The sequence below is a fragment of the Ambystoma mexicanum genome, chromosome 7q (assembly GCF_040938575.1).
Source record: "Ambystoma mexicanum isolate Mex_15411 chromosome 7q, UKY_AmexF1_1, whole genome shotgun sequence".
Taxonomy (NCBI): domain Eukaryota; kingdom Metazoa; phylum Chordata; class Amphibia; order Caudata; family Ambystomatidae; genus Ambystoma; species Ambystoma mexicanum.
Genome location: NC_090941.1, coordinates 945049804 through 945076633, shown reverse-complemented (window position 1 = coordinate 945076633; position 26830 = coordinate 945049804). Strand labels below are relative to the sequence as shown.

General features: G+C 49.1%; 1 protein-coding gene across 1 annotated transcript in view; it reads right to left on the bottom strand.

Moving 5' to 3' along the window:
- Positions 1-26830, bottom strand: part of INTS4 (integrator complex subunit 4) — a 1642132-nt gene that overhangs the window by 1014076 nt on the left and 601226 nt on the right. The window contains exon 10 of the mRNA XM_069639944.1: positions 24564-24738. Within this exon, the coding sequence (XP_069496045.1) occupies positions 24564-24738 (175 nt within the window). The remainder of the gene's footprint in view (positions 1-24563; positions 24739-26830) is intronic.

Here is a 26830-nt window from a genome sequence, read left to right as displayed (position 1 = left end):
GCGTAGTTCACGGAGAATCCCAAGTCCGTGAGAAGTTGGATGGTCCTTGCCGTGTGAACCACGGCGAGCTCCCTCGTCTTGGCTTGGATGAGCCAGTCGTCCAGGTAGGGGTAGACGTGGATCCGTTCGCGGCGCAGCTGCGCCGCCACCGGTGCAAGGCACTTGGTGAACACCCTGGGTGCCGACCATAGTCCGAAGGGGAGGGCTTTGAACTGGTAATGACGCCCTTGGACCACAAACCTGAGGAATTTTCGTTGCCCCTTTAGGATGGGAATATGGAAGTAGGCATCCTCCAAATCCAACGACGACAGGAAGTCTCCTTCCTCCAGCTGACCCAGGACGTGCTGGAGGGTGACCATCCGGAACTTTTGCGCCTTGATGAACTTGTTCAGACGTCGCAGGTCCAGGATGGGGCGCCATCCCCCCGTCTTCTTCCTCACGAGGAAGTATCTCGAGTAAACTCCGGAGCCCCGAAGCCTCTTTGGGACGAGTTTGATGGCGCCCTTCCTGAGCATAGCCTTTACCTCCAGGAGAAGTTGAGGGACGTGAAGTTCTTTCCTGGCCACGGGGGGGACACGCGGACACCTTCTTTGAAACTCGAGCGCGTGGCCCCGGGACAAGGCGTCCAGCACCCAACGGTCGGTGGAGATGGACTCCCACACGCTGACGAAGCTCGCCAGCCGGCCTCCCACCGGGGTGCTTCGGTGGGGGCCCGACCCCACGGCCGGTTCAATCCTGCTCCGACGAGGCTTTGCCGCCTTGACCTCCTTGGCGACGACGGCGGGGTCTGCCAGACTTGCCTCCTCCTCTGTAGGCCTCCTGAGACGACGAGCGGGCCGCTTCACGGTAGGTGGAGAAACCGCCGCCGGAACCTTTGGAGGCGCCCTTGCCTCCGCTGCTCCGAAAGGGCTTCCGTCGTTGTTGCAGAACTCCAAGGGCCCGGGCCGTCTCGGTGTCCGCTTTAATGGCCTGAAGGGAATCGTCCACTGTTTTCCCCAAACAGGTTGTTCCCATCGAAGGGCATGTCCAGGACTCTGGTCTGAACGTCTTGACGGAAGTCCGTAGCCTTGAGCCATCCACGCCGCCTAAGGTAAACGCTGTTGCCCAACTGGCGGAACCCAGTGTCGGCGATGTCCGTCGCAACGGTAATGGCGTGGTCCGAAGCCACCTCGCCTTCCTGCAGGATCTCCAGGGCCTCTGCTCTCTTTCCGTCCGGCAAGAAGTCCAGCAGGGGAGCCAGTTTGTACCAGAGCTCCCTGTCGTAGCGGGCCACGATAGCCAAGGCGTTGGCCGCTTTAATCGTCGTCGCTGCAGACGAGATGACTCTGCGTCCCATAGCGTCCAATTTCTTTCCCTCGCCGTCCGGTGGGGAAGTCGATGTGGAGGCCGCACCCCCCCCCCCCCGCTTTTTTCCTGGCCGCCGCGGAGACGACAGGGTCCGGGGTAGGGTGCGCCCGGAGGCACAGGGGGGCCGTGTCCGGGACCCGGTACTTTTTCTCGTACCGGTCTCTTCTAGCTGGCGTCGTGGAAGGGTTCTTGAGGAGGGTGAGGCCCTCATCCCAAATGTCGTCCAACAGAGGCACTGCGAGGACCGTCTTCCTCTTGGCCTCGCGCCGCTGATAAAGGAAACCTTCCTTCTTCTTCTCCTCAGGGCAGAGTTGGAAAAGCTCGGATGCCCTGGTGATCATGGAGTGGAACGATCCAATCTCGTCGGGCGGAGAAGCCCTGGTGGGAGGCGACGACGGTACATCCTCGTCGTATACCTCATTGTCCGTACCCGTCGCTGCCGTGTCAGTCCCCGTATCATCCCCCGGGTGGACGGGGAGGAGGGCTGGAAGGGGCGCGACGGCTGAAAAGGAGGCGGAGGGTGGATCCTTCTTTTCTTGGTAGGGGGAACACCAGAAGGTCCCGGTTCTGGGTCCCCCGACGGGGGAGGTTCCGTCGGCAACGGTAGTCTCGTCCTTATCTCTGAGCATAAGGACTGTATAGCCAACAAAATGGCCGCCGAGTTGTCTCGCGGCGCTGGCAGAGGGGAATCCGACGGGCGATCAGGGGCCCCGTCGGTACCCTCAACGATGTCGTCGTCACCTGCGTCGGGATCCATCCCGACGGGCCGGTCTTCTTCCACGCCGAGGCCGTGGCTTAAGACCTCGACCAGCTCCTCCTCCGAGGTTGAGGCCGAATCTACGACGACGCCCTGCCCCCCCTTTTTCTTCCCCACGGGGGATTTCACGGGGGTCCTATCGATGGGCACAAAAGAGGACTCCCTCCGAGGTGGCAGGGAGACTCTGAGCCCCGAGGTCGCCACCACTGGTGTAGCCTCCACAGGCTGAGCCAGGGCCGCCGCGACAGTTTCGATAGAGGGCTTGGCCGGATGGATTAAGGCCTTCACCACCTTAGGTGCGCTCACCGCCTTATCCTTGAGGGGGGGGGAACACTGCCTCGCTCCCCCTCCGCCTTCGAGCTCGACCGGGGCCTCTCCAGGAGCCTCGCCGGGTGCTCGGCCTTCCTCTTACCCGACCCAGAGCGTTGGCTCGTGGTTGATGGTGCCGGGGAGGGTGCGCCCAGCCTGGCGCCCGTAGAGCCCGACCGTTCGGCGCTCCCGGTGCCAGCGGACTCGCGGTGATTGGCCTTATGTTGGACCCCCGTCGCCGGGGCATCCTCAAAGGTCTTAGAAGACCGCTCGGATTTCTTCCTCTTCTTCTCGCCGGACGGGCTCTTCCCTTCCAGCCAGTTGGCGAGACGTTGATGGCGGTCCTTCATGGTCCGCTCCGACATGTTGCCGCAAAACGCACAGTCCTTCTCCACGTGCGTCTTGTCCTCATGTAGGCAGTAAAGACAAAAAGAGTGTTCGTCCTCCTTGAAGACGTTCTGCAGCTGGCATCCAGGGCAGACCCTGAACAGCTTTCCGGGCGTCAAGCTTCCCTTCTCCTGGGCCATGACCGGGCCTGAGAAACTTCTGGAGTCCTCCAAAAGCGTAGCTCGACGAAATCTTCACCCTTGAGGGGCGCAGACGAATCCGACACGGGTCCCCGTTGATCGGATGGAGAGTCGGTGGAGCTTGAGGCTCTTTTGACCGAAAAAACAAAGTTTTTGAGAAAAAACGTGAAAAAATAGCACTAACGCTCGAGAGCAATAGCACGAGGATCCCAACACATGAACGTGCGGTAAAAATCTGAAGATGGCTGCCAGAGGCGGTGCTTAGGTAGAGGGCAGTCATTGGCTGTGGTCAGTATGACGCAGAGACCAGTGATTGGTTATTACTACGAAAGACAGATCAGAAACGAAACTGATACTGGTGTTTTCTTTACCGAGGATTCCCAGCCTGACGACGGGGAATATTCATGAGCATGTGAATCCATGCCAGACCCCATGCTGGAGAACCTCCTTAACTTCATAAGGACCTCTCCATCTGGCCAATAGTTTGTTAGTACTGGTGGGTAGTAGGATTAGTACTTGGTCTCCTATTCGGAAGGTTCTCATCCGACTTCCTTTGTTATAGTTTTTCTCCTGGTTTGTCTGTGCGTGTCCCAGATTCGTCTCGGCCATCGAGCGGAGTGCTGTCAGATGTTCCTTCAACTCTTCGGTGTACTCTGTTAAAGAGATCTCATCCGAAGTCTCCCATTCTTCTTTTACAAGATCCAGGATGGTTCGGGGTTGTCTTCCGAAAAGGAGCTCAAATGGAGAAAAGCCGGTAGACGACTGTGGGGTGTCGCGTAATACCACCAAGACCAAGGGCAATATGCGGTCCCAGTTCTTCCCATCTGGCCCGGTCACTCTCCGTATCATTTTCTTGATCGTCTTGTTGTACCTTTCGACAAGGCCATCAGTCTGGGGATGGTATACCGAGGTGCGTAACTGATGAATCTGCAGTCTTTCGCATACCTGCCAAAGTAAGGTGGACATAAAATTGGTCCCTTGGTCGGTGATAACTTCCGAGGGTAACCCCACTCTTGCGAAGAAGGGAATGAGCTGATCGCATAGTTGTCGGGCTGATGTTCCCTTCAAGGGAAATGCCTCCGGATACCGCGTAGCATAGTCAACAATGACTAGTAGATACTTGTATCCCCGGGACGCAGGTTCTATTGGTCCAACGATGTCCATGCCTATCCGCTGAAAAGGAACGTTAATAAGGGGCATCTTCTGCAAAGGGGCTTTTGCTGGTAAGACGCCACTTGTTAGCTGGCAAGTGGGACACGCTTTACAAAATTGAGCTACGTCACCGTATATGCCTGGCCAGTAGAACCGTCTCAGGATGTTCTGCTGCGTTTTCAGGAGGCCATATGTCCGCCACAGGGGTGGTTGTGTGCCAGCTGCATTATGACCATTCTATGGGGTTTTTGGTAATACCAGTTGTTCCTTTACATTCCCATCGTCCACCTTATATTTTCGGTACAATAGTCTGTGACGAACAGAAAGCCAGGTCCTTTCGTTACATCTGGATCTTTCTCATTGGCCGCTCTCTCACGGGCTACCCGAAGGGTGGGATCAGTTAGGGTTTCCCCCCTCAGGGAGTCCTCATGATCCTCGGGTTTCCAGTTAATGGGTCGGGTCATGTAACTGGCTTGGCACCACTCTAGTCTATTCCGTCTTTTATGTCCGGGAGGGTTTCTAGAGTCACCTACGTTTGTGGTTCTGTTACTCCTTGCTCTTTCTTCATCTAGTGCTTTATCAAAGTGAGGCAGGTCTGTTCCCAGGACCACTGGGGTGGGTAGGGCAGGAAGGACGGCAGCCTTTAACCGAGTGGTTTCATGATTCACCTCTATCTGTATCTCCCTCATCGGGTATGTTTTTACGTCCCCATGTATACACTTTATCGGTATGCAAATGTTAGGTAAATTAGGGGTATTACTCATGGTGGGAGATATGGCGGTTTGTCTACTCCCGCTATCCAGCAGCGCCCGAGTCGGTCGTCCATCCACCCTTATATCCACGATGTATGGACCCGGGCTACGTACTTCCGGATGTGGCTTCATGTAGCCAATTTCCATAGGCTCTGTGGTCTTCCTTCTGGGGCAGAATCGGGCAATGTGGCCCCATTCACTGCACTCAAAGCACTGGGGCTGTCGAAATCCCAGGATTATGGGTGCCTGTTTCTCCTCGTATCCAGTCTTCCTTTCTTCTGGTTTCCTGAAAACCTCCTCCGGTTGCCTCCATCTGGTGTGTGCCACTTTTGGGCCTTTTTGTACTTGATGTTCAATGCTTGGCGGGGTCATCCTTCCTGGTACACTTGTTGAGGGGAAGCGACTATACCCGGCCTTTTGGTAAGCCGACGCAATGTCCACGGCTTCAGCTAATGTAGGCCTGTGGTGTTGCCTAACCCATCTTTGCATTGGGCCAGGCAAGGCTTCTATGAACTGTTCCAGTATTATCTTATCCAGGAGGGGTTGGTTGGCTGGTGTGGGGGACTGCATCCATTTCTCTGTCAGATCTTTAATGCGGTAATATAACTGCCTGGGACTCTCTCCGCTTCTTAACTTGGTGTCCCTCATCCAGGCCTAGACGGTCCAGTACGGCTGCTTTGATTTCCCCATATGGAGTGTTACCATTGGGGTTCACAGCCAGATATGAACCCTGCATTACTCCAGATAACAGGGGAGCAACATACTGTCCCCAGCGCTCAGGCGGCCATTGCGCATTTCTCGCAATCCTCTCGAAACTTGTGAAGAAAAAGGCTGGATTCTCCCCCTCCTTATACTTCTGGAGCAGGGTGGACGGCACCATGGGTTGGTTCCTCGTACTGGCCACTGCATCTGTGAGCCTGGTAATATTCTCATGTTTGTCCTGGGCCGTGGTCTGTAGGGTGCCCTGTAATTGGATGGCTTGCTGGAATGCCTGGCGGTCAGCCACTGCCTGTTGCGTTTGCAGCTGTATTAATTGCTGCAACTGCTGTTGGCCATCCGTCAGGGTTTTAATTAGGGTCTCCATCGCGTTGTCGGATATCCCACCTTTTTTTTTTTTTTTTTTTTTTTTTTTTTTTTTTTCCAAACTTTATTTATATTTTACAATAACCGGTAGGCATGGCTCCAACAGGGAGCTGCTGAATGCAATATCCCACAACAATTCCCCCACCCCACCGCCCCCCATCCCCCGTATCCACAGTATCTTTGAGAGTTTCTACTCATTGCCTTAGTCGCATGGACGTTTTCTCTCCTTGTCTTCCCGCTCCTCCCTCTTACGGACCTGAGTTCTGGGTGTTTGGATTATCAGGGTCCGAAGTAACAGATTTGTTCATCAGGTAGGTGATATATGGTCCCCAGATATCAGGAGGGCGTGCGTGTAAAGGTAGTGTACGAATAAATTCAGTGTCCATATCTTGGCAATAAGTTATATCCTTTTCCCAGTCAGCTACCCTAGGGAGTGGGCCCCTGCCCCACGACATGGCTATTCTCCTTCGTGCTAGCACCATGAGGAGTGCCGCCAGCTTGCGTGACGATGGCTGCAGATGTCTTGTGAGGCCAAGAAGCGGGCCCAGCGGCAGGGGGGTCATCTGCTCTCCTATAATCTCGGATGTTGTTTGTATAACGGTGGACCAGAATTGCTGGATACCGGGGCAGACCCATGCCAGATGAAGAAAGTCGGCGTTGGGACAAACGCATCTCTCACACTGGGCCGACGCCTCTGGGTGGTGCCTGTGTTTTTTGGCGGGTGTGTAATATGTTTGGTGTACAAAATTGAAATGGATCAGTTTGTAGCGAGAATTTAGCGCCACTTTTTGAGTTTGTCGCAGAATGTAGGCCCAGTCTTCCTCACTGATTGGTTCCTGCAAAACCGATTCCCACCTGTGTTGCACTTTAGGTAGGAGCTTCCTCGTGTCACTCACCAGGGTTTTGTACAGAGTTGACACCAGTCTGCCCTCTCCCTGTGCTAATATTGTGTTATGTAGCAGCTCCCACGTGGGGGGTTGTTTAGGGAATGAGGGGAATAGCTCCTGCAGGGCGTGACGGAGTCTGAAATAGAGAAAGACGTCCAAGGATGTGTTCCCTCCCTTGTCCTTGGCCATTTGGGTGGTCAGAAAGGTGCCCTCTGGGAAGAGGTCTCCTAGCGTTTTTACTCCTATTTTGTCTACCCATAGCAGGAATACCTTTTCGTTCGTGAGAGGGATACCGGGGATAAATTTTATAGGTAGTATGGGGGAGAATCGTACAGCCACTCCACACGCACTGGCGATCTTCTTCCATATCGCATATGTAGACAGGACCGTGTTCAGTGTCTTATGCGGCACAGGGATGTGGCTGATTATGACTGCGGATAGTAAATCGGGGGAGGCCAGGGCTCTTTCCACTTGCACATGTGGTCTTACATAGTGGATTGAGTACCAGTGGCTCAGGAATTGAGCCTGAGCCGCCCAGTAATATTTCTCTATATCTGGGAGCGCCAGACCTCCCTTCGCTATAGGTAAAGTGAGTGTGTCGTAAGCCACCCGAGCCGGTTTCCCCGCCCATATTAACTCTAGGATCGTGCTCTTGATCTTTGACAGAAAGGACTTGGGGAGAAGTAGCGGGATATTTGTGAAGAGATATAAGAGTTTGGGGAGAATAACCATTTTCGTCAGTGAGGTCCTGCCCCACAGCGTCAATGGGAGTGATTTCCATCTCTGAATACGTTCAAGTAATAGCTGCAGTGCGGTTCCGTAATTATCTCTAAATATCTCGTGATGGTTACGTGACATCTTGATCCCCAAGTAGCGCACTTTCGAGGTTTCCCATTGGAACCCATGGTCGTCGGCGAACTCTGAGGTGCACGGAGTCAGGGGGAATACTATCGATTTGGAGTGGTTGGTTTTGAGCCCTGACATTAACCCGAATTTTATCACCTCTCGCATTACGGGGTTGAGGTTGACTTGGGGGTCGCTAATGAACAGCATGACATCGTCCGCGTATAGGGAGACGATTAGCCTGTGAGGACCCAGTTTTAACCCTCGCTCTAACTGCTCGGCCCGTAGCCTCGAGGCTAGGGGTTCCATCACCAGGGCGAAGATAAGGGCCGAAAGAGGGCAACCCTGTCTCGTCCCGCGTTCCAATGTGATCCCCGATGATTTAGTGTTCCCGAGTGTGATGTACGAGCGTGGATTATTGTAAAGCAGAGCTACTAGCTTCAGGAAGAAGTTGCCCAGACCCATCTGCTTCAGTGTCGCGAACATGAAAGGCCACTCTACAGAGTCAAACGCCTTCTCGGCGTCCAGCAGTACTGCTATCGCCTGCTGTGTCGAGTCTAGGGCCTCGATGACGCCAAACAGCCTCCTTATGCCGAACGTTGTGCTACGCCCCGGGATGAACCCGGCCTGGTCACCCAGCACTAGTGCTGGCATCAGAGGGAGCAGTCTGGCCGCCAGGATTTTGGCCAGGATTTTGTTGTCCAGGTTGATCAGAGAGATCGGTCTATACGAGGCGCAGCTCTCTGTAGGTTTTCCGGGTTTATGCAGCATCATCACGTTGGCTTCACGCGTCGTGGGGGGAAGTGCTCCTCGACCCACCGCCTCTTCGTAGACCTGCAAGAGGAGGGGGGCCACTATGTCCATGTGCGCCTTGTAGAACTCGCCGTTGAGCCCATCGGGGCCGGGTGCTTTGATATTAGGTAGGGATTTGATTGCCATCCGGATTTCTTCCAGTGAGATGGGCGCGTTCAGGGGTTCGCGCAAGTCTTGGCTTACCCAATACAGTTCTGTGTCATTCAGGTATTCTTGTATCGCTTCGGGGTCTGATGTTCCTTTTGAGCTGTACAGGTCTTGATAGAATTCCCGGAAGGTGTTGGAGATCCCCTCCTCCGTGTAGACTATCTGTCCTTGCGCATCTGTGACACATTCAATATGAGGTGGGACTCTGTCTATCGATAGTAGTCGGGCCAGCAGTGCACCTGGTTTTTGCCCCTCACCGTACTGCCTGATCTGCTGTCTACGACCCATGAACTTCAGTTCGCGGTCCGCTGTCTCCTTAAATTTCAAGAGTTCTTGCTTAAGCTTGGCTTGCGTGCATGGATCGGGGGTGTTGAGGAGATTCTGTTCCAATTCCTTTAAACGGTCCTCTATGTTGGACAGTTCCCTTCGGATCATTTTTAGTGTCCCGTTTTCTTTGGTCAGGCAGATTCCTCTGACAAAGCACTTGAATGTTTCCCAAATGGTGCCTGCGGAGTCAACCGAGTTTTGGTTGGTGTCTATGAAGGAGAGTATTTCTTGCCGCAGTTCTGCTGCAAACACTGCGTCTGTGAGTGAACCGGGTTTAAACCTCCAGTTGAGGCCTGGCACTGCTGTGCCCGCTAGGGTGGCCTCCAGTACCACCATCGAATGGTCGGAATAGGACCTTGGTAGGATCTGGCACGCGTCCCACCTGAAAGGGCTGTGGGAGGACGCCAGGATATAATCGATTCTAGAACTGGTGTTGTGCACAGCTGATCGGAAGGTATAGTCTCTCCTGTCTCGGTTGTGTCTTCTCCACATGTCGGAAAGATTGAAGGCCTGACAAATCTCTCGAACCTGAGTACTTGCTTTGGACGGGTTTCCTGAAGTGTTGTGGGACCTGTCGAGCCTGGGGTCGAGCGCGGTGTTGAGGTCGCCCCCCCACACCACAGTCGACGCGTCGGTCGTGGCTAGATGGGACATTATCCAGTTAAAGTTATCGTGTCCATCTGTGTTTGGAGCGTAAGAGTTGACCACCACCACTTCCTTTCCAGCGATTATTCCTTTCACCAGTAGGGCCCTTCCTTCGGTGTCCTTCTTTGACTCGATGAGGCTGAAATTGGTCCTCTTATCGATCAGGATCGCCACGCCTCTGGCGAACGATGAGTAGGACGAGAAGTACCGGTGGCATCCCCATGATCTGGCCCAGCGCTGTTCCGACGAGGGTAGTAGATGAGTCTCCTGGAGTATCGCTATGTTGATTTTGTGTCTCCGCAGATATTGAAGGATTCTCCTCATTTTCGTAGGCTGGTTGCCGCCGCGTATATTCCAGGTGGCGATTCTCAACGTTGTCGCTGCCATCTGAACGGATCAGTGTAATCCTGTCGGGCCGGGGCCCGCGGAGTTAGCTGGAGTCGCTTTCGGAGAAGGAGCCAGGAAGACTTGGCGATTTGTAGGTACATAGTTCCTCGCGTGGCTGTCGTGGATCGGGGGTATGTGGGTTGAGGCGGTATTACTGAATTAACTTCCCTCCCATGCACGGGCAACCCCCAACAGGCCCGTGGTAAACAGTCCCATAGTAACGAAACAACTTGCATTGCTGTGCTCGGGGCGCAAGTGGCCCTCCAAGAGAGGGCTAGCTCCCTTCCCCGGATACAATAGTGGTCTGCGGTGGTCTCTCCTTGTCAGCCATGCAGACACTAGCCCTCCCATTAGGTACCTTGTAGGCAAAATTTATGGTGGATTTCTTCTCGGTCTCTCTCCCCTTTGAGGCCTTCCGTTGGAGGAGGCGGGTCTGCAGCCCGAGCGGTCCAGATAATCGCTCGTCTCTTCCGGAGAGTTGAAAAACTGGGTCGTCCCCTCATGTTGGATTCGGAGTTTGGCAGGGTAGAGCATGGCGTATTGTATCTGGTTCTCTTGAAGCCTGCGCTTTACTGCCGTGTACGATCTTCTTTGCGCTTGGACCGCCTGGGAGAAATCCGGGAAAAATTGGATTTTATCACCGTCGTACTGAAGATCGCCTTTCTCCCTGGCCGCCCGTAGGATGGCGTCCCGGTCTTTGTAGTTGAGCACTCTCGCTATGATTGGGCGAGGATTAGCCCCCGGGATCGGTCTGGTGTTGGGAATTCGGTGGGCTCTCTCCACAACAAACAGTTTGGACAGGATGTCTGTGCCGAAAAGGTCTACGCATAACTTCTCAATGTAGTCCTCCATCTTTGTGTTGAGTTGTTGTTCCCTAGCTCCAACGATCCTGATGTTGTTGCGTCGGGAGCGGCCCTCCAAGTCTTCATTCTTTGCGTTTACCGCTTTCATTTGCCCTTCTAGGGAGGCCACTCTGGAAGTCAGGGCCGCTGCTCCGTCGTCGAGGTCCGACACCCTCTGCTCGACTGTGTCAAGTCTATCGGCGTGTTTGTCTAACCGGTGCTGGAGCAGATCAACCTTAGAGGAGAGGGTGTCGAGTTTGCTCCCAAGACCGCCAATTCCGGCTTTCAGTTCTAGGAGAATTTCCCTGATGTCGAACCCGTGGGCCTCCTCCTCGTCTTGGATGGGAGATAGCGCTCTGCCATTTGAGGTGGTTGGTTTGGTCACGGAGCTGCCCTCAAAGTTTAGCTTCTTTTGAGCTCTGTCCATTTTCTTTGAGGCCGCCATTGGCGCTTGTGTAGCGGGGGTCCTACAGGGCACCGGAGGTAGGTCCGGGGTCCCGGTTGATCCGCGCCTCCGTTGCGCTATCTCGGATGGGGTTTCTCTCCTGATGTTTCCCTTTGTGATAGGGTATAGTGGAAGCGGGAGTGACGCCGGGTCCAAGCGCTATCTACTGCTGGTTCTCGGCTGGCCCGTACGTTGGGGGTTCACGCGGACCCCGGCTTGCGGTTTCCCGCGCCCCGCGCCTTCACACAGGCTGAAATTCACCCCGGGGAGTATGGACGGGGGCGCACGGGGGCGCGCGTACCTGATCTTCGGGGTTCGTTCAGGACGGCTCCTCCGAGATTCTGCCGGATGTCCCACCGCTTTCGGCCGCTCAGGCCGTCCACCTCCGGGCCCGCTCTGTCTCCGACTGCCTCGCGTCTAGCCCGCGCCGGCGCTCCACTCGGACCGGGGAGGGGGAGGGTTTCTCGTCGCTGAGGAATCTGGACCCAGCATCCGAATTACGACGAAAGAAGTACTTCGTTTTGTTCAGAATCGCTTTGGCTACAAACTGGGGGTGGCTGCATACACAATGCCCAGCGCAGATGCCTCGATTCGTCAGGATTTCTGAGGGAGCTCCGTGGAGCTCACAGGGAGGCCGCCATCTTGGACGGCTCTCTAGCGCCCTCTCTGGATATCCCACCTTTGTCGCCAATGTAGAAATCAAGACCCGGACCAGGTTGGGGTTGCTGAAATTATACTTTATTCTTGTGACTTTAACCAAAGAAAGTATAGTCCATGAACTCCTTGAGAGTTACTTCACTCTTAGGCAGCCTTCCAGGGATGTGACTTAACCCTCCTAAGCCTCCTTGGTGTCCGAATAGGCCCACCAGTTGTTCCTTCTCTCCTCGTCCTCTCCGTATGACTAGGAAAATCAACAACAAACGGTGAATTAGCCCCCCCCCCCAATGGAAACCTCCCCTGTCAATCTGGCTTCCCATTGGCTGGTATTGCCATGTCCCGCCTCCTTTAAAGGCTGCCGTTTCCTTCCAGAGCGCCTGATTCCACTGCCTGTCAGGAGAGACCTGTTCCCAGGCAATTCCGTCCCGTGAGCCCCCCCCCCTGGAAGACTCACCCTCCTGCCATGTGGGCTTGTACATCCGGCTGCTCCAGAGCAGACCGCCTCGTCGAGCAAGCCGTCTCTCCCTCCGCTCCCTTCCCGGCGGTGAGAGACGCTCGGCGGGCCGTGCAGGTCGGCTCTCTGTAACTACCCGCGTTTCCCGCGGGTTCGCCGCCACCAGCCCGGACCCCGGGCTATAAGCCTCGACGTCACCCCTGGCGGGTTCAGTTAAGGCTGGGCGGGAGGGGGCCGCACTTTCCATCTCGCGGCCCGCTGCCGCGATCCTGTGGAGTCCCGGGAAGGACAGGTGGGATGGGACTGCGCTCTCTGCATCGTGGCCCGCTGCCGCGACCCCGCGGAGTCCCGCTACCCCTCCCGCTACCCCTTCCACTCCGGGTCCCACCTCACAGGAGCCCTTCCCCATGAGGCTAGGCCGCTGTCCAACAGTCCCCCAAGGGGTGGTAAAAAGCAGGAGGACCTCATAGGGAGCGACTCCCCTCATGGGGATAAGACCTCCCTAAACCCTTGTACCCAGAAGCCATGGCTGCATTGACTTCTTCTCCCTTCCAACCTGAAACTACTACTGTATGTTATTGTGATATCTCCATTCACTCACCTTTAAGACCAGAAAGGACTGAAACGAGGAAGAACCAAAGAAACATTTTTTTAAATCTTTATTTGTATGTATATGTATAACATAATAGAAAAACACATTATAAAAAGAGAATACAAAATTGGTACATAGAAACATGAAACATTAATACATTACTGAATATATAGACAATACTTTAAAATTAGGGAACAATTTGTGGTCTCATCCAGCAATTTCCAAAGATTTTATAAAAGCTGCCACAACTAGACCTTCAGAGGCTGAGCCTGTTTACAAACATCTTTTCCACAGGTCATTCAAGTCCAACCAACTAGACACCCCTATTACTTTTTTGAAGTATGACAGTCTTTCAAAGTGCAGGGCTGGACAGTCCATAAACAAATGTGTAGCGGATTCTAACCTTCTCCTTAGGAGTATCTCCTTTGTGGGGAGCAAGTGCCAGCGTAAACGCATTATGAGTGAGCAATAATGAAAAATCGGAAAGAGTAATATCGTGCCTCTGGGTTTGGAATTCATGAGGTAATGTTGTAGTGAAGAATAACCGTGTACAGAGTTGATGGTGTTTGTCCAGTAGCATTTATGCAGAGCCTCTAACTTTCGTCGGTCTTAATGCCAATAGATCAGTGTCCATTCCAAGGTCACTTAAAAACGATTCACAATAAGTTCTCAATTTTCCTAGAAAATGAAAAGAGGCTGATCGATTTTGAGCTTTATCCTGTAAAACAAGTATCAGTGTCAGATGCAACAAGCTTTTGATATAAAGACAAAGTCAACCACTGAACCCGGCCCTAAGAGATAGGAGGCCCAGCTTGCATCTCATTGCTACCACCAGAACAGCATTGGAAATTATCAGTACACGTCTCCACACCTTGCCATCAAGCATATCCAACCAAGAGTGCCGTTTCGTAGGCCAAAGCTCCAAACCATATATCAATTTAGGGAGTACCTTCCCCTCATAAAATTGAATGGCTACCTTTATGGAAAGCTTACAAAACTTTCTATCAATCATTACTAATTGAGTAGTTAGAATCTGCGCTTTTAATGCAAGTATTGCCTGTATATCTCTCAATGAGGAGTAAGCTGTAAAATGGTACCTGAGATATGTAAGGCTAGATGTGTGCCTACTAAATGATTTTGAAGCACCCACGTGCAGGACCCGCTTTTCCTTCCATGCAAAAGCTTTAGGATATTTGTTTTTAAAGGATTTATTATCAAGCCATTTTCTTTAGCATAGTTGGAGAATGCATTGAGCAACCTCTGCATTCCAATCCTGGAACAGTCGAAGAGAAGAAAGTAATCCGCATATACCATCCACAATGTTTTTGTTGACCCAAACTTGGGAGCAATGAGTGCAGCTGGATTCAAACTTTCTCCTATGTCAAAGACGTAGAGATTAAAAAGGCAGGGAGCTAAGACGCATCTCTCCCTGAGTCCAGAGTCACTGTTTACACAATGTGAGATCCCCAGCTTGATTCAAGCGAACATAGATGCCCGCGTTGTCATGCAGGCCAGTGATCAACCATAGAAGAGCCTGCGGGAGACAGCATTTCTCTAATTTTAGCCAGTCTGTCAAGGTGGAAAGCCGCTGAGAGGCCAGTCGAGGCCACGCACGTGTGTACGTTTCGATCCGCACAGAGCCTCTCCTGAAACACACCGACGACTACATCGCTGATGTTCATTGAATGCACCCATCCGAAAACGATTAAGCGCGCTATAAATATCATATCGTATCCTATTTTCCAGTGGAATAGAGAAAGAGGGCTTTCCAGAGTCGTTTGAAATTGTGTGCATCGAAACGGTCCGGTTTCCATTCAAGTGGATTTGACAAGCGTCTATTTATTTTAAATACAGATTTATACATCCATCTCAACCTGTTCCCACCTCTATTAAAGTCAAGGTGAGTTCAGTCACTGCGCGCAACTTTGCTGTAAAATACAACAAAGTTTGCACTCACCATACTGTGATCACTTCAATTGTTATGAAATACTGAAAATTCTGAACAGGACCAAAATAGCATGTGGTCAACAAAAACAGAGTCCAATGTGGAAGAACTATTTCCCCTATGCCAAGCAGGGTTTAGTTTACCAAGATTTGCATCCTCTTGGTTAAGCATATGCAGGCCCAACGACATCATTAGGGATGCCCATTTTAACCAGCTTGGGCTTTCGGATTCAATGCAACAGATTCCAAAATGACATCCCGGAAGTATCTGGACAATTGGTGTTTAAATCCCTGGCAACCAAAAACTTCCCACATTCTCTGACAGTCTTCCAATTAATTATACATTGTTGAATGTGTTGCAAGAAATTATCGAAATCAGTCATTCCCTTATGCCAATAGATGTTAATCAAGAACAGCGTGACTGAAGGCTCGCAATGGAGTAACTGAATGGCCACAATCTCAAAAGGAAGATTAGGGATTACAGCTGCAGTCAACCCATGGGCAGTTTGAATTGCCGTAACTAGCCCGCCTGCTGGTCTACCCGTCCGACCTGCATTTGCTGCCTGGTAAAACACCTTGCAGCCGTCCAGTACTGGGCGGGTGACTGACAACTATTATACACAATATACATACAACTATTTTCTTTCAATCGAGCCCAGGCGTCTGTTAGTACACAAATTAGCAGATCCACAGGAATTCCAAGCGACATACTTGAAACCAATCCCCTCCAACACTGATATTACTGCTTGCAAGTGAGCTCCAGCCCCCTACTATATGCAAGGTGGTACGCTCTGTGTGGTCAGATGACCCAGTACTGGACGAAACCTTAGGCAACTGGGTACATTCCTCACATTCATATGAGCTTACTAGGGGTCCCATCTTTCAATTTTAAAGCCCAAAGTGTTTAGTTTAAGGACTTCAGCTTGATCGAGTCCCATTATCAAATGGGAATGGAAGTAAATAAAACACTTGTCTGCCTGCAGTCGGTTTGGGAAATGGATCCTTCGTATGAAGCAAGGAAACTGCTCTTAAGTTCGGGATTTCCGACAAAATAGTTAAAACGTTTGTTCTATTTAAACTAATGTCTGCACCGCATGCCAACGTGCAGGACATTGACAGGCTATTGTAATTGTTATTCAAATTGAGAGGTAAATAATCCTGTTGGCGACCAGGAGTTTGCTGCTCACAGTGGGGTGCATGAGTTAGTGAGTCTGAATCACCTCTGGCCCCCTTAGCACCGTGCAGTTCACTATGGGCCATAAAAGCACGGTCCTGAGTCACTGAAGAAACGTGGATTTGAGCAGGTATGCCTTTGGGGAGCCTAATGGGCATATCATTAGCTTTACTCCGTACATTTCCATGGTCGTTCCCAGGCATATCTGTTAAGACAGGTTTCTCAGCCCCTCTCAATCACCCTGGCCGATAGAGTCTTCCCAGCAGCCCATCCAATTCCATATTAACTTTAGCATTTGATGAAACATTGCAATTACTTTCTGTGCCTCCCCCCACGTAAACAGGGCGATTAGGCTTGCGACATAAAATAACTGATTTAGTGCCTAGATTACCCAACCAAATGGTGTATTTCTTTGTTGGGGTTAGCTCCAGTTGCCATACAAAGAGGGTGTGAATTTACACACGGAGGCCAGACAAGACAGTCGGTTGCACAGTCACATCCACCCGTGACTGCACAGATTTCTGTGAGGGACACACCTGCTAGCTAGAAGGCGATGCCCTTAATCGATGGTCAGGGAAAAATGTTGGGCAGAAGACGTAACGGTAGTGGAAGTTTGAACTCCCACAGCTGTTCTGCCATCAAATTGACAGGGGGCCAACGATGGATTAGCATCCACCTTTTCCAAGGGGTTTTCAATCTCAATGGCAGGTTCGACTAACAAATGACCGACGACCTTCCTGAATGGAGCCGGTCCACAGTCAGGTTCCAAAGCCATCGTGGTTTCTCGAAGCCGGAGGTTATACACCCAGTTCCTGAGCCATAAAACCTGCACTTGAGAATCCTACAACCTCTGCAGAATCCCTGATGATGGGCTCAGAGGTCTTATGCAGTTCACGGAATGACTCGGCTCGAGACACAAGGGGCTAGGGGTGAGAGACATATTAGGTCCCCCATAAGATCCAACTTCCATGCAATAGCCTCTAAAAAGTTGGAATGGCTCTTAACCTCTTCATAGATGTTATTGTATAGTGCAACAAAAGAAATAAGCACCATATTTAAAGCTGAAATAGTTGGTGAGGTTAAACAAATTCTATAATCAACTTCCAGGAAAGTGTGATGCAGCCCTGATCTTCCAATAAGAGGATAACTCCCAGTCTTTGTAGAATGCTGCCCCTCTGTGCTTTTGTCCAACAGATGTATGAGATTGGTCGGTGAACCCATAACCAATGCGTCACATGATGGTTGCATGACGCTTAGTGGAAGGGCAGGAGCAAGGTCGAATACCAATGATTCAACTAAGTCGATCATGCTGAAGTCATTTACATGAAAATGGTCGACTAGGGCAGTAGCTTTAGGTCTTGCAATGGATCTAACTTCCGTGCTTGATACTGACTTAAGTCAGTAATCCTTTGCCTCACTATTGGTGAATATCTCTTGCTCCCTGACTGATGGCATATAGGAGCCAAGGACCTGTCCTCTACTGGCACCTCAGCCCTCTTCTAGATCTTTAATTGGTCAGGAGACCTGCTGAGCCCCCCGGCGTAGGGTCCAATCTGAACAGCCTGAGCTTTTTTGGGATTTTCAACAGACAGGCTGTTAATGTTCACTGTCTTGGGAGACGTTGCTCCCCCCTGACTTCTCAATCCCATATGCCCAGTCTTGCTGGGTTAACAGTCGTGAAGTAAGATGGAAACAAAAATATCATCAGTTCAGTATGCAGTGTACTCACTCAGATGTTAAAATTCTGCTGATGTTGCTCCCGCTGAGCAGATTTTTTTATCTTGTAAGGAGTTCCAGAAAAAAAAAAAGCAATCCACAAAGGTGGGGGCCACAAGGACCGCTTACCGCGGACCGCTTCACTTAGCCACCAGTTCACCAAACAAAAATCCAGAAATGCAGTACAAGGGATTATCAAAATTGTGTGACATGGTGGCCACCAGGAGGCATGAAGATCAACAGTGACGCTACGCTGGGGCAGTCCCAGTAATATAAAGTAAAGTAAAGACTGAAGGAGGACTACAGGTATTCAGGAGCAGGAATTGCATAGAGGAAAGCTGGCGTCGATCCTAAAGGGTCTGCGAAATAAATTCAAATCTACGCTGCTGAATGCGTCAAGAGACAGTTGGTCGCGGAAGACGACGAAAGGAACCACCCAAGCCGGAGTAACCACGACTCGCTAAAGAATAAGAATCCAGCAGTGGTGTGGCTTCTCTGAGGTGGGTGGACTGGGTGCTGCCTAAAGCCGCTGAGACTGAGACAGCAACGGCTCAGTGGAGTCGCACCTACCAAAGAGGAGGAAAGCAGGAAAAAGTGTGGAGCGCATGTGGAACCAACAGCGACCTGGCACCCCGGGAGGAACCTGTATTGCTCCCCAGTGAAGATACAGTAACGGTAGTTGTGGGAAAGCAGGGTGGGGTTCAGGTAGCGCAGAAAGTCAAATATTCCTTGGGAGTGATCTCCCTCGTCACAGAAGTGATAGCCAGAGAAACAAGATTCAAATACTCAATAGTAATGAACTGGGTTGATTGCTATTTAGTTCAAACAGGCATTGGTTGTCCCGCTCTTAAAAATAAAAAAAAATAAAAAAAAGAAAAGAAGTCTTTGGACCCCTCTGCCCTCGCTAATTTTCTACCGATTTGTCTTGTTTCTTTTCCGATGAAGCTCCTAGAGTCTCTAGTTTCCCCTTTGCTTAGCCAGTTCCAAGAGGAGTCAGATTTCGTTAGCTTTTTCCAGTCGGTTTTCGCCCGAGCCAGGGGACAGAGTGTTCTCGTCAAGCGATGGACGATCTAGTGAGGCTTTACGACCAGGGTGGAGTGGGGGCGCTGATATTATTAGATCTCCCCACAGCATTTGATACAGTTGACCATTCCACCCTGTTGGATCATCTCGCCTTAGCTGGTCTCTCCAGCCCGGTACCGACATGGTTTTCCTCTTTCCTGTCAATAAGGACCGAAATGCTAGTCCTTGCTCCTTTCCCCTCGGTATCGGTCGCTCTCCCCTGTGGTGTTCTCCAAAGCTCAGCCCTGTCCCCTATTCTTTTTAGCATATATATGCAACCTCTGGTTGGTCTAATCCACTCCCACGGCTTTAGGTGTTATTCATATGCAGATGAGACAGATTTTAGTCCAGCTGAATCTTCTGCATTCTGACACGCCATCTCAGTTTAGGAGCAGCCTGGAGGCCGTGGGGCGTGAATGAGTTTGAACTGGCTAACACTGAATGGGGACAATACAGAGGGACTTGAGGTTGGACCTCATTCTATGGCCGCCCTGTGAACCCCTTGGTTTTGGCCTCTTTCATTGGGACCTTTTCCCTCTCCTATGACGGTTGTCAGGGATTTGGAAGAGAAGCTGTCTTTCTATCTCGATGAAAGCCAGGCAGGGCATTTACAGCTGAAAATACTCCGCAAAGTTCTTCTCTTTCTCCCAAGAAATCTTCATGCACCAGCGGTAGCCTCCTTGGTTATGAGCCGTTTGGATTACTGTAACTCGCATCTGGCACAGCCTTTATATCTTATTAAACACCTTCAGTGAATGCAGAATCTTACGGCTTGGGTGGCTACTCGGCTCTCCCTTATGGTACGCATACTACACCCATGCTACATCATCTTCATTGGCTCCCGGTGGGAAAACGCATCGAATTTAAGTCTCTGTGTCGTTCATCGTGTCATATATGGAGTGGAAGCTGAATGGCTTCGGGTTAACTTTCAGCTTTATGTTCCTACCCGGGGACACTGTTCTTTGGATAGTTATCTTTTGGTGGTTCCCCGATACAAACTGTCCAGAACTGGTGGATGTGCATTCTCGGTGGCTGTGGCCAAGTTGCGGAAACACGTTAAAGCGGGATGTTCGAAGTATAGCCAATCATCTTATGTTTAGATGCGCTCTGAATACCTTTTTATTTTGACCTGCACTGGCATGACCTAATTGGATTGTACTATTAGCGCCAAGATGCCTCTGGCGAATGTGCGCTTTACAAATTCTGTAACATAACATTCCTCAGGATGACCTAGTGGTGATATTCAAGGACACAAGAGTCACGGAAGTCAAAGGGATAGTCTCCCAAAGTACAGAAGTAGTCAGCAAAGTAAAGTGGGTGTTGGGAGTGAACGGTGGTGATATAAAAACCCATAAAAATCAAGAGTACCTTTAGGAGTGAACTCCCTCATCACAGTGGGAAACCCAACACATGAGAAAGATACCAAAAGAACTGTCAGGGAGCAATCTCCCCAAAAGTCAAAATATAAAAGTGCCAACACCAAGAAGAAGAGTTGATAAAGCCTTAACTCAGTTGTTTGCAAATCATTGGAAGGAAGTAAAGAAACCTCTTTAGAACTGTACAAAAGGACTATCCAGGAACAGTCTTCAAAACTCTTCCAAATAGACCAGGAGAATGAAGTAATTTTCCTGGTCTAAGAGTATTTGGTAAATCAAACTATTACAAGAGACTGCTGTTAAGTCAGCGTAAAACTGGATTGTTTCACCAGGAGAAGAAAGACATTCTCCTGGTGGTTTTGATATCTAATGCTTTTTGGCTTATTTCGAAGTGGCAGGGATACAGCAGTTGGTTTTGGACAGAGGACGGTATATTGGTTTTTGACTTGCACCCTGACGAGCAACCGAGTTATTTGCATTGAGAGAACACCCCTCTAGAAATAGGGCAAGGCACATTCTTTGCTTTATTTGAATAAAGGTCTTTAGCCAAAATGATAGCACTTTATCAGCCTCCTCACCACAAATCCAACACTGATCTAGTTTCCACCATAATCTCTATATTGACCATGTCGTAGGCTGAAGAAAAGTAGAAGGTGGGGTATAGCAGTATTCCGCCTTTACTCGAGGCCTGGTGTTTTAGAATATGAAGTATAAATCCACACTTCACTGATCCCAAGCCATTCTAAAAGCCCACTTGAAGTACTGAGAGAATATTCTGTTGCCTGCCCCAAATGTAAGGAGGTAGATTCATCTAGTAAGGCTATAAGTCTGTAGTCACCCGGCTCTGTATGATACTCCTTTGTGTATGGGGACCATATTGTACATGTTTACAGAGATGCACATCCGTGACCAAGCAAGCATAGCAAAGATCCAAGCTGTTTTTGGCTACACAACACTCATTGATCAAGTGCATTTCCAGTGCAGTACTTTCCTCCTCCTGACAAGAAGGCGATACTGCAGAGAAACAAGTATTTATTTTGTTATATACTTCAGACAAAGGCCTCTCCAATTATATATGTATGCCGGGCACCAATGCTAGATGTTCCACATGACAAAACACAAATTAATTGTAGGATCAAATTGAGAACAAAAAGTATTAATTAAAATTTGAATAAGAAGGGGTTGTATAATTATTTGGGTATATTCGTTGAGACTATTTTCCTTCATGGTCTGTCATCCTCCACTTTGTTATTCTCTGGAATTGTCTGATAGGACTTTAGAACTCTCTGCATCACATACTAGCTACTTTCTCGATCTGTGCAATTTGATGCTTTTACACACTGCTATGCTCTCATCTACTATCTACATGTTAACTCTGTATAACACCCTTTGCAATCAATTACCTTGTGCACTATTTTTTATTGTTCTCCCAAGAATGCCTGCTCATTCACTGCTTTTGTAAAAGCACCTGTGCAGCTTGTCACCTACTTTGCACAAGCGCATATGTACTTGCTTATGCTGAATAGACCTTTGCACATTGTTTCCCCTACTATCAAAGTTATTTGGCACATGCTCTCGGCTCGCTCTACTTTAAAGCACCACCTGTGCAATTTACCACTTAATGTGCCATAAGCACCTCGGCTCCTTTTTCATTTAATACAAGCCGATCGGTTGCACACTTTTTTTTCACAAGCACCTGTGCTATTTCAAAATTATCATGAGCCAACACCTCCGCTTTTATTCATTTATTGCTCTCCAGTCACTCAATGGTACATTTAACAGTCCTTAATCCTTGACCGCTTCTTCATTTCCCACACTACTGATCTCTAAATCTTTTCAGTTGTTGGCTCTCCTCTCCCCTCTGCCCTCCAGCCACTCATCTCCATTACTCCCGATGTTATTTCAGCTTTGTTCTGGACAATTGGGGAGCTATGGCCAGTGGGCGCTGCAGGCAGAAGTGGAGCTAAACTCACTTTTATGGGATTTGGAGGCATATGTGTGTAAAACATTGCTGACTGATATTAGGCAAAAAGGACGTTTTAAGGGTATATTTGCCTTATCAGATGCACCCATACGTTTGACAAGTCCACTGCATTGCTAATAGTCTCACTACCATCTCTCTAGGTCCATCTGAACTACATCTCAACCTCTTTCCTCAGTTTCCTGCTCGGTTCTGGCACCCATAATTTGCTCTACTCAGGCTATGCCTTAAGCCCCCCACTTTCCCTGCCACTTCCCATTACGACCACTCACCTTAACCTTTGCCCTGCTTTATCTCAGTCTCTTAATTGCACCTTCACTTGCCTATCACATCCACTTTTCTTCTCACCTCCATCTATGGTCTTCTCACCCGTTTCCCAGTTCTTGACTTACCACCACCATCTCTCTCGTCTTCTCAAAGCCACCAATGAACCCCACTCTCTCAGCTTTTAACTCACCTGCACCTATACTCAAATTAACCTACATCAGACTCTCCCTAATAGTTTCTCATTCCTGAATTCCTAACCCTAGTATTATGGCACTCTCAAGAAGGCAAGGTTCTTACTGGCCAGAAGGGAACAATGTTGATTAGGAAGCTGATGCTGCTTTAATGCCCTGTGCCTCAGTTACAAACCTGAGCAGACACTCAAGTTATTAAAGAAAGTGCAGGTTTTACCATACATCTCACTCTGGACAAGGCGAGTTATGGGGCACCCAACCGTTTTTTTTATCGGGTGGTTGCCTTATTCCCAGTCATTCATTAATTAATTATAGGTACGTCAGTCATGGGCCAAACCGCGCTAAAACAATATTGCATAACCCAGACTAGCGAACGATCAGCACCTGGCCTATCTTTTACATATATGAAGGCATTATGAACTTACTTACGTTCCAATTTTCTACCCGTTTTTGTAATGTTTGGGTTTTGGTTGCTATTAGCAACACGCAATGTCCCACACCAAGATGGTAGACTTTCACACAGATGCGCACTGTGTTAATCAGCAACACAGTACGTGGTTGTCCAGCGAGAGACGCGTAAACCAGATGCCGAGCAGAGTCACTAGTGCCAAGACTGTGAGGTGAGCAGGGTCTTCGGCTAAGAGCCGATTTGACAATCAGTTATTTATAGATTCACCACATCAGTAGCGATAGACACTCGCGAGAACAGTGGGAACCGGGGGAGGAGGAGGGGGTGTTGATTGCTTCCCCCATAAGCCTTCAGTATTGTCAGTGAATATTAACCCAATCAGGATTGTTTATGTACTTCCCTACCTTAATCTCTGCAACCCCTCCAGTTTGCTAGACAAAGAGTAGCCGTATTGTAGCTTTATAGATTTGTAACGAGGCTACAAACCCTAAAGAATTATTCTTCTTTCTGGTTAAAGGTCTCTTAAGTAGCTTGACTACACCATAACAGCGAAGCCACCCGTGGTACATCAAAGTGCATCGCTACTGTTTCAAAGACATGCCCATCACACAGCACTCTTGTGCTCGACTCTGCCTCTTAAGCTCAGGACTCCAATCTACAGCACTGGGGAGCTCCCCCTTAGGGATTGGAGGTGAGTGATGCGATTTTCCAACATAACTACCCTGCTTTTGATTCAAACACTCTTACACTTAATTAATACCAGGCTTCCTGTGTCAACCCACAGGTATTACATTGAATTGGATTAATAAACACACAGGAACTACATGCTCCAAGGCCCTGAAGAAGGATTTTATGAGGATCCCAAACTCGAAAGACAAACACCTAAGCGTGGAGCCTATTAGGATGTTTTAGTATTGGGCATTTGATTCACTGTATATAACAGTAAATACTTGTGTGAAGAAGTTATAACAGTACACTGTATCATTGTTGAATTTTGTGTTCACTGCAATTACATTATTTTGAGAATTTTGATATTTGGAACCTGATTGTATCTGAATTAGGTGGTCTCAGAGATTTTCACTTTTGCTTTATTATATTTGTTTTTTAATTATATGAGTGAAAAAGCACTGAGTATATGGCATTTATTTTTTCATTGATTTCAAAGCATGCATTGATTACAAAGTTTTATATATCAAGAAGCTATAGAATATCCACTATACTACTGAGACTCACTTTTCACTAAGAATTTAGGGATTATTATCCCATTGCAGTGCTTATAGAGGTTACCTGCTGGCACACACAGGTCTTTTTTTGTTCTTTTTCTTTGCTAAAAGCTCCTATTGGCCTTGGGGCTATCTTCCTCTTAGCACCTGAAGTAATTGATTGCTATCAGACTTTTATTGAGTACATACGGACATTGAGTTCTGGTGGACTAATACACGTTAGTGCCCCACAGCCCCCTTTTTTTTGGTCTTACCATACATCTCATCTTCTAGGCCATGAACAAAAGCTCCACAAGCTCCTGACTCGATCAGGTTCACTGCGCCAGTATCTACTGCTTCTTTGGGGGCATCATCCCCCCATTTTCTGCCACTTGAGAATTCACCAGAGTGGTAGAGCTCCTTTGCTCGCTCATGTGCAGTGCGTTTTCTCTATGTAAACAAACAAAAAAAGTTACTCCATTGTTGCAGTAACATTTGTACACTTCGAAACATAGAATGGAAACAAATGTGGTCACAACAGATAAACTGCAAGACAGTGTTTTTTTCCTGCCCAGTCACCAATCACAGACCCTACGTGGACTTTAGCTTTATCTTCATTTACAGAGTAGCATTTGCCTCTGTATCTGCTTCTTCCCTCCTTGGATTCATTTACAGTTTCTCTCTCCACCCGGTTTCATCGTACTGTCCATTCACTACTGTTTGGACGTGTTTCACAAGTCCAATGGTGAAGGATTAAAGAAGATCAACCTTTAATATATGAGGAGGGTTTTCACCAAGTTAGTCCAAAAATTCATAAAACGTGACAAAGCAGCCTGGCTTCCTTCTTAGGAGGGGAAGAGGACTGGTATAGAGCCCAGATCTCACAAACAGCAATAACAAATACAATATTCTCCAAGCACTATGGTACTGTAAGAACATAGCTATTCTCTTTATATAAAAAGCTTCAGCTCAAGGTCCCAAACAATCTGATTACATTTTCGGACCAAGTGTACAGTAAAATAATACAGGTATGTACTATTCTATTCTTTAAGGCAGTTCTTAGAGTAGAAACCATTTGTCAATCGAAAAGAATGGGACAAACTCAGTAGGCAGCCCTGGCTATAAAGACAATGTAGTCCGGTTCTACTTACAGATCATAGGTGCTCAAAAGTTGTCAGCCACACATCAAGAGGAGTGCACCAGATATGATTCAGGCGCAGTATTCATGGGGTGTGAGGGACAGCTATGCTTTTGGAACATAAGTAGATTGAAAAGCCTCATCCTCATCCTCATCAAGGAAGGCCATCGAGGACAGAATGAACATGCAGCACATTGGTCCTGGTGAACAAGACCAGCGACGAGACCAGGTGGGGTCACAAGACTTTGCGAAGACTGCTTAGTCTGAAGATAGCAACACAGAAGGGCCCGGGTATTGATGTAAAGTTCACTTTCAGGTTCAGGATTGGTTCTGACATGTGCAGGTTCTGGTCTGTGGTTATGAATTCAGAGTCCTGAGTGATGAGGCCAAATCGACAACATCTATTAAGATGTATGGCATGGACAACCCAATACAAAAAAGGCATGGCAGCAAAGAAAACAAGGTAGCAGTCAAGAGGGGACCCTATCAAACGGGATATAGGCCGCATAGGCTTGGCACAATGACTAAGAGTAGCACTTACTGTGAGCAGCACGCAGTGCCAGCTCAGGTCCAGTTGCAGTAGAAACCGCCTCTGAAGATGAGCAGAATCAGTCCAAGTAGATTCAGGGCAGCCCTAGCAAGCTGTGGAGGATGGTGAACCAACTGCTCCTGAAAGGTTCAAAGGAGGGACGCACCTATGAGAGATTCTCCTGGACATCGAGAGAGAGCTTTGCCTCAAGGAGGACAGGTTACAGTAGTGACCTCAGTGTCTATCTTGGTTCTGTCTTCCTCCCAATGATCAAGTCCTGAGGAAACCAAGAGAAATGCTGAAGAAAGCAGATAGAACAATGGCTCAGAAACCCCATCCCAGATGTACTCATCCACAGGGCTGGGGGTTATCCAAGCCAACCAACCACATGTAGTGCAGCATTCAAAGATTTGGTAGCCATCCATCCAAATTGTGTTTGTGATGTTACGCTAGCAAAAAAGTGGATTGGAGTCTCTGGCAGGCTATTCAGTCTGACCTGTATTACATTCATACAGTGATGTCCTTTGGGGCTCTGTCTAGAGCCCTGTGAAAAGTGGATGCCTATTTATGGGCATCACTGCTGACACAAAAAGAGTTAGAAGACCAACAAAGCCAGTAGTTTGGTTTGCAGGTTTGAAAACAGTGAGGTGGGCATTTTGGCTACTGAACAGACACAGGAGTGGTATAAAATGGTGACATGGTAGTTTGGCCATGTAAAAAGCCTGCATCCCCAAGGAATTGGCCTTACTGCAGGGATACACCTTCTGTTGGTTAGATTACCCAAAGTTTCAACACAGTTCAGAATTGCGACTGCCTCCTGTCTTTCTACCTCCTGGTAACTGAGGTTTAATTATTCTTTTGGACCTAACACATTG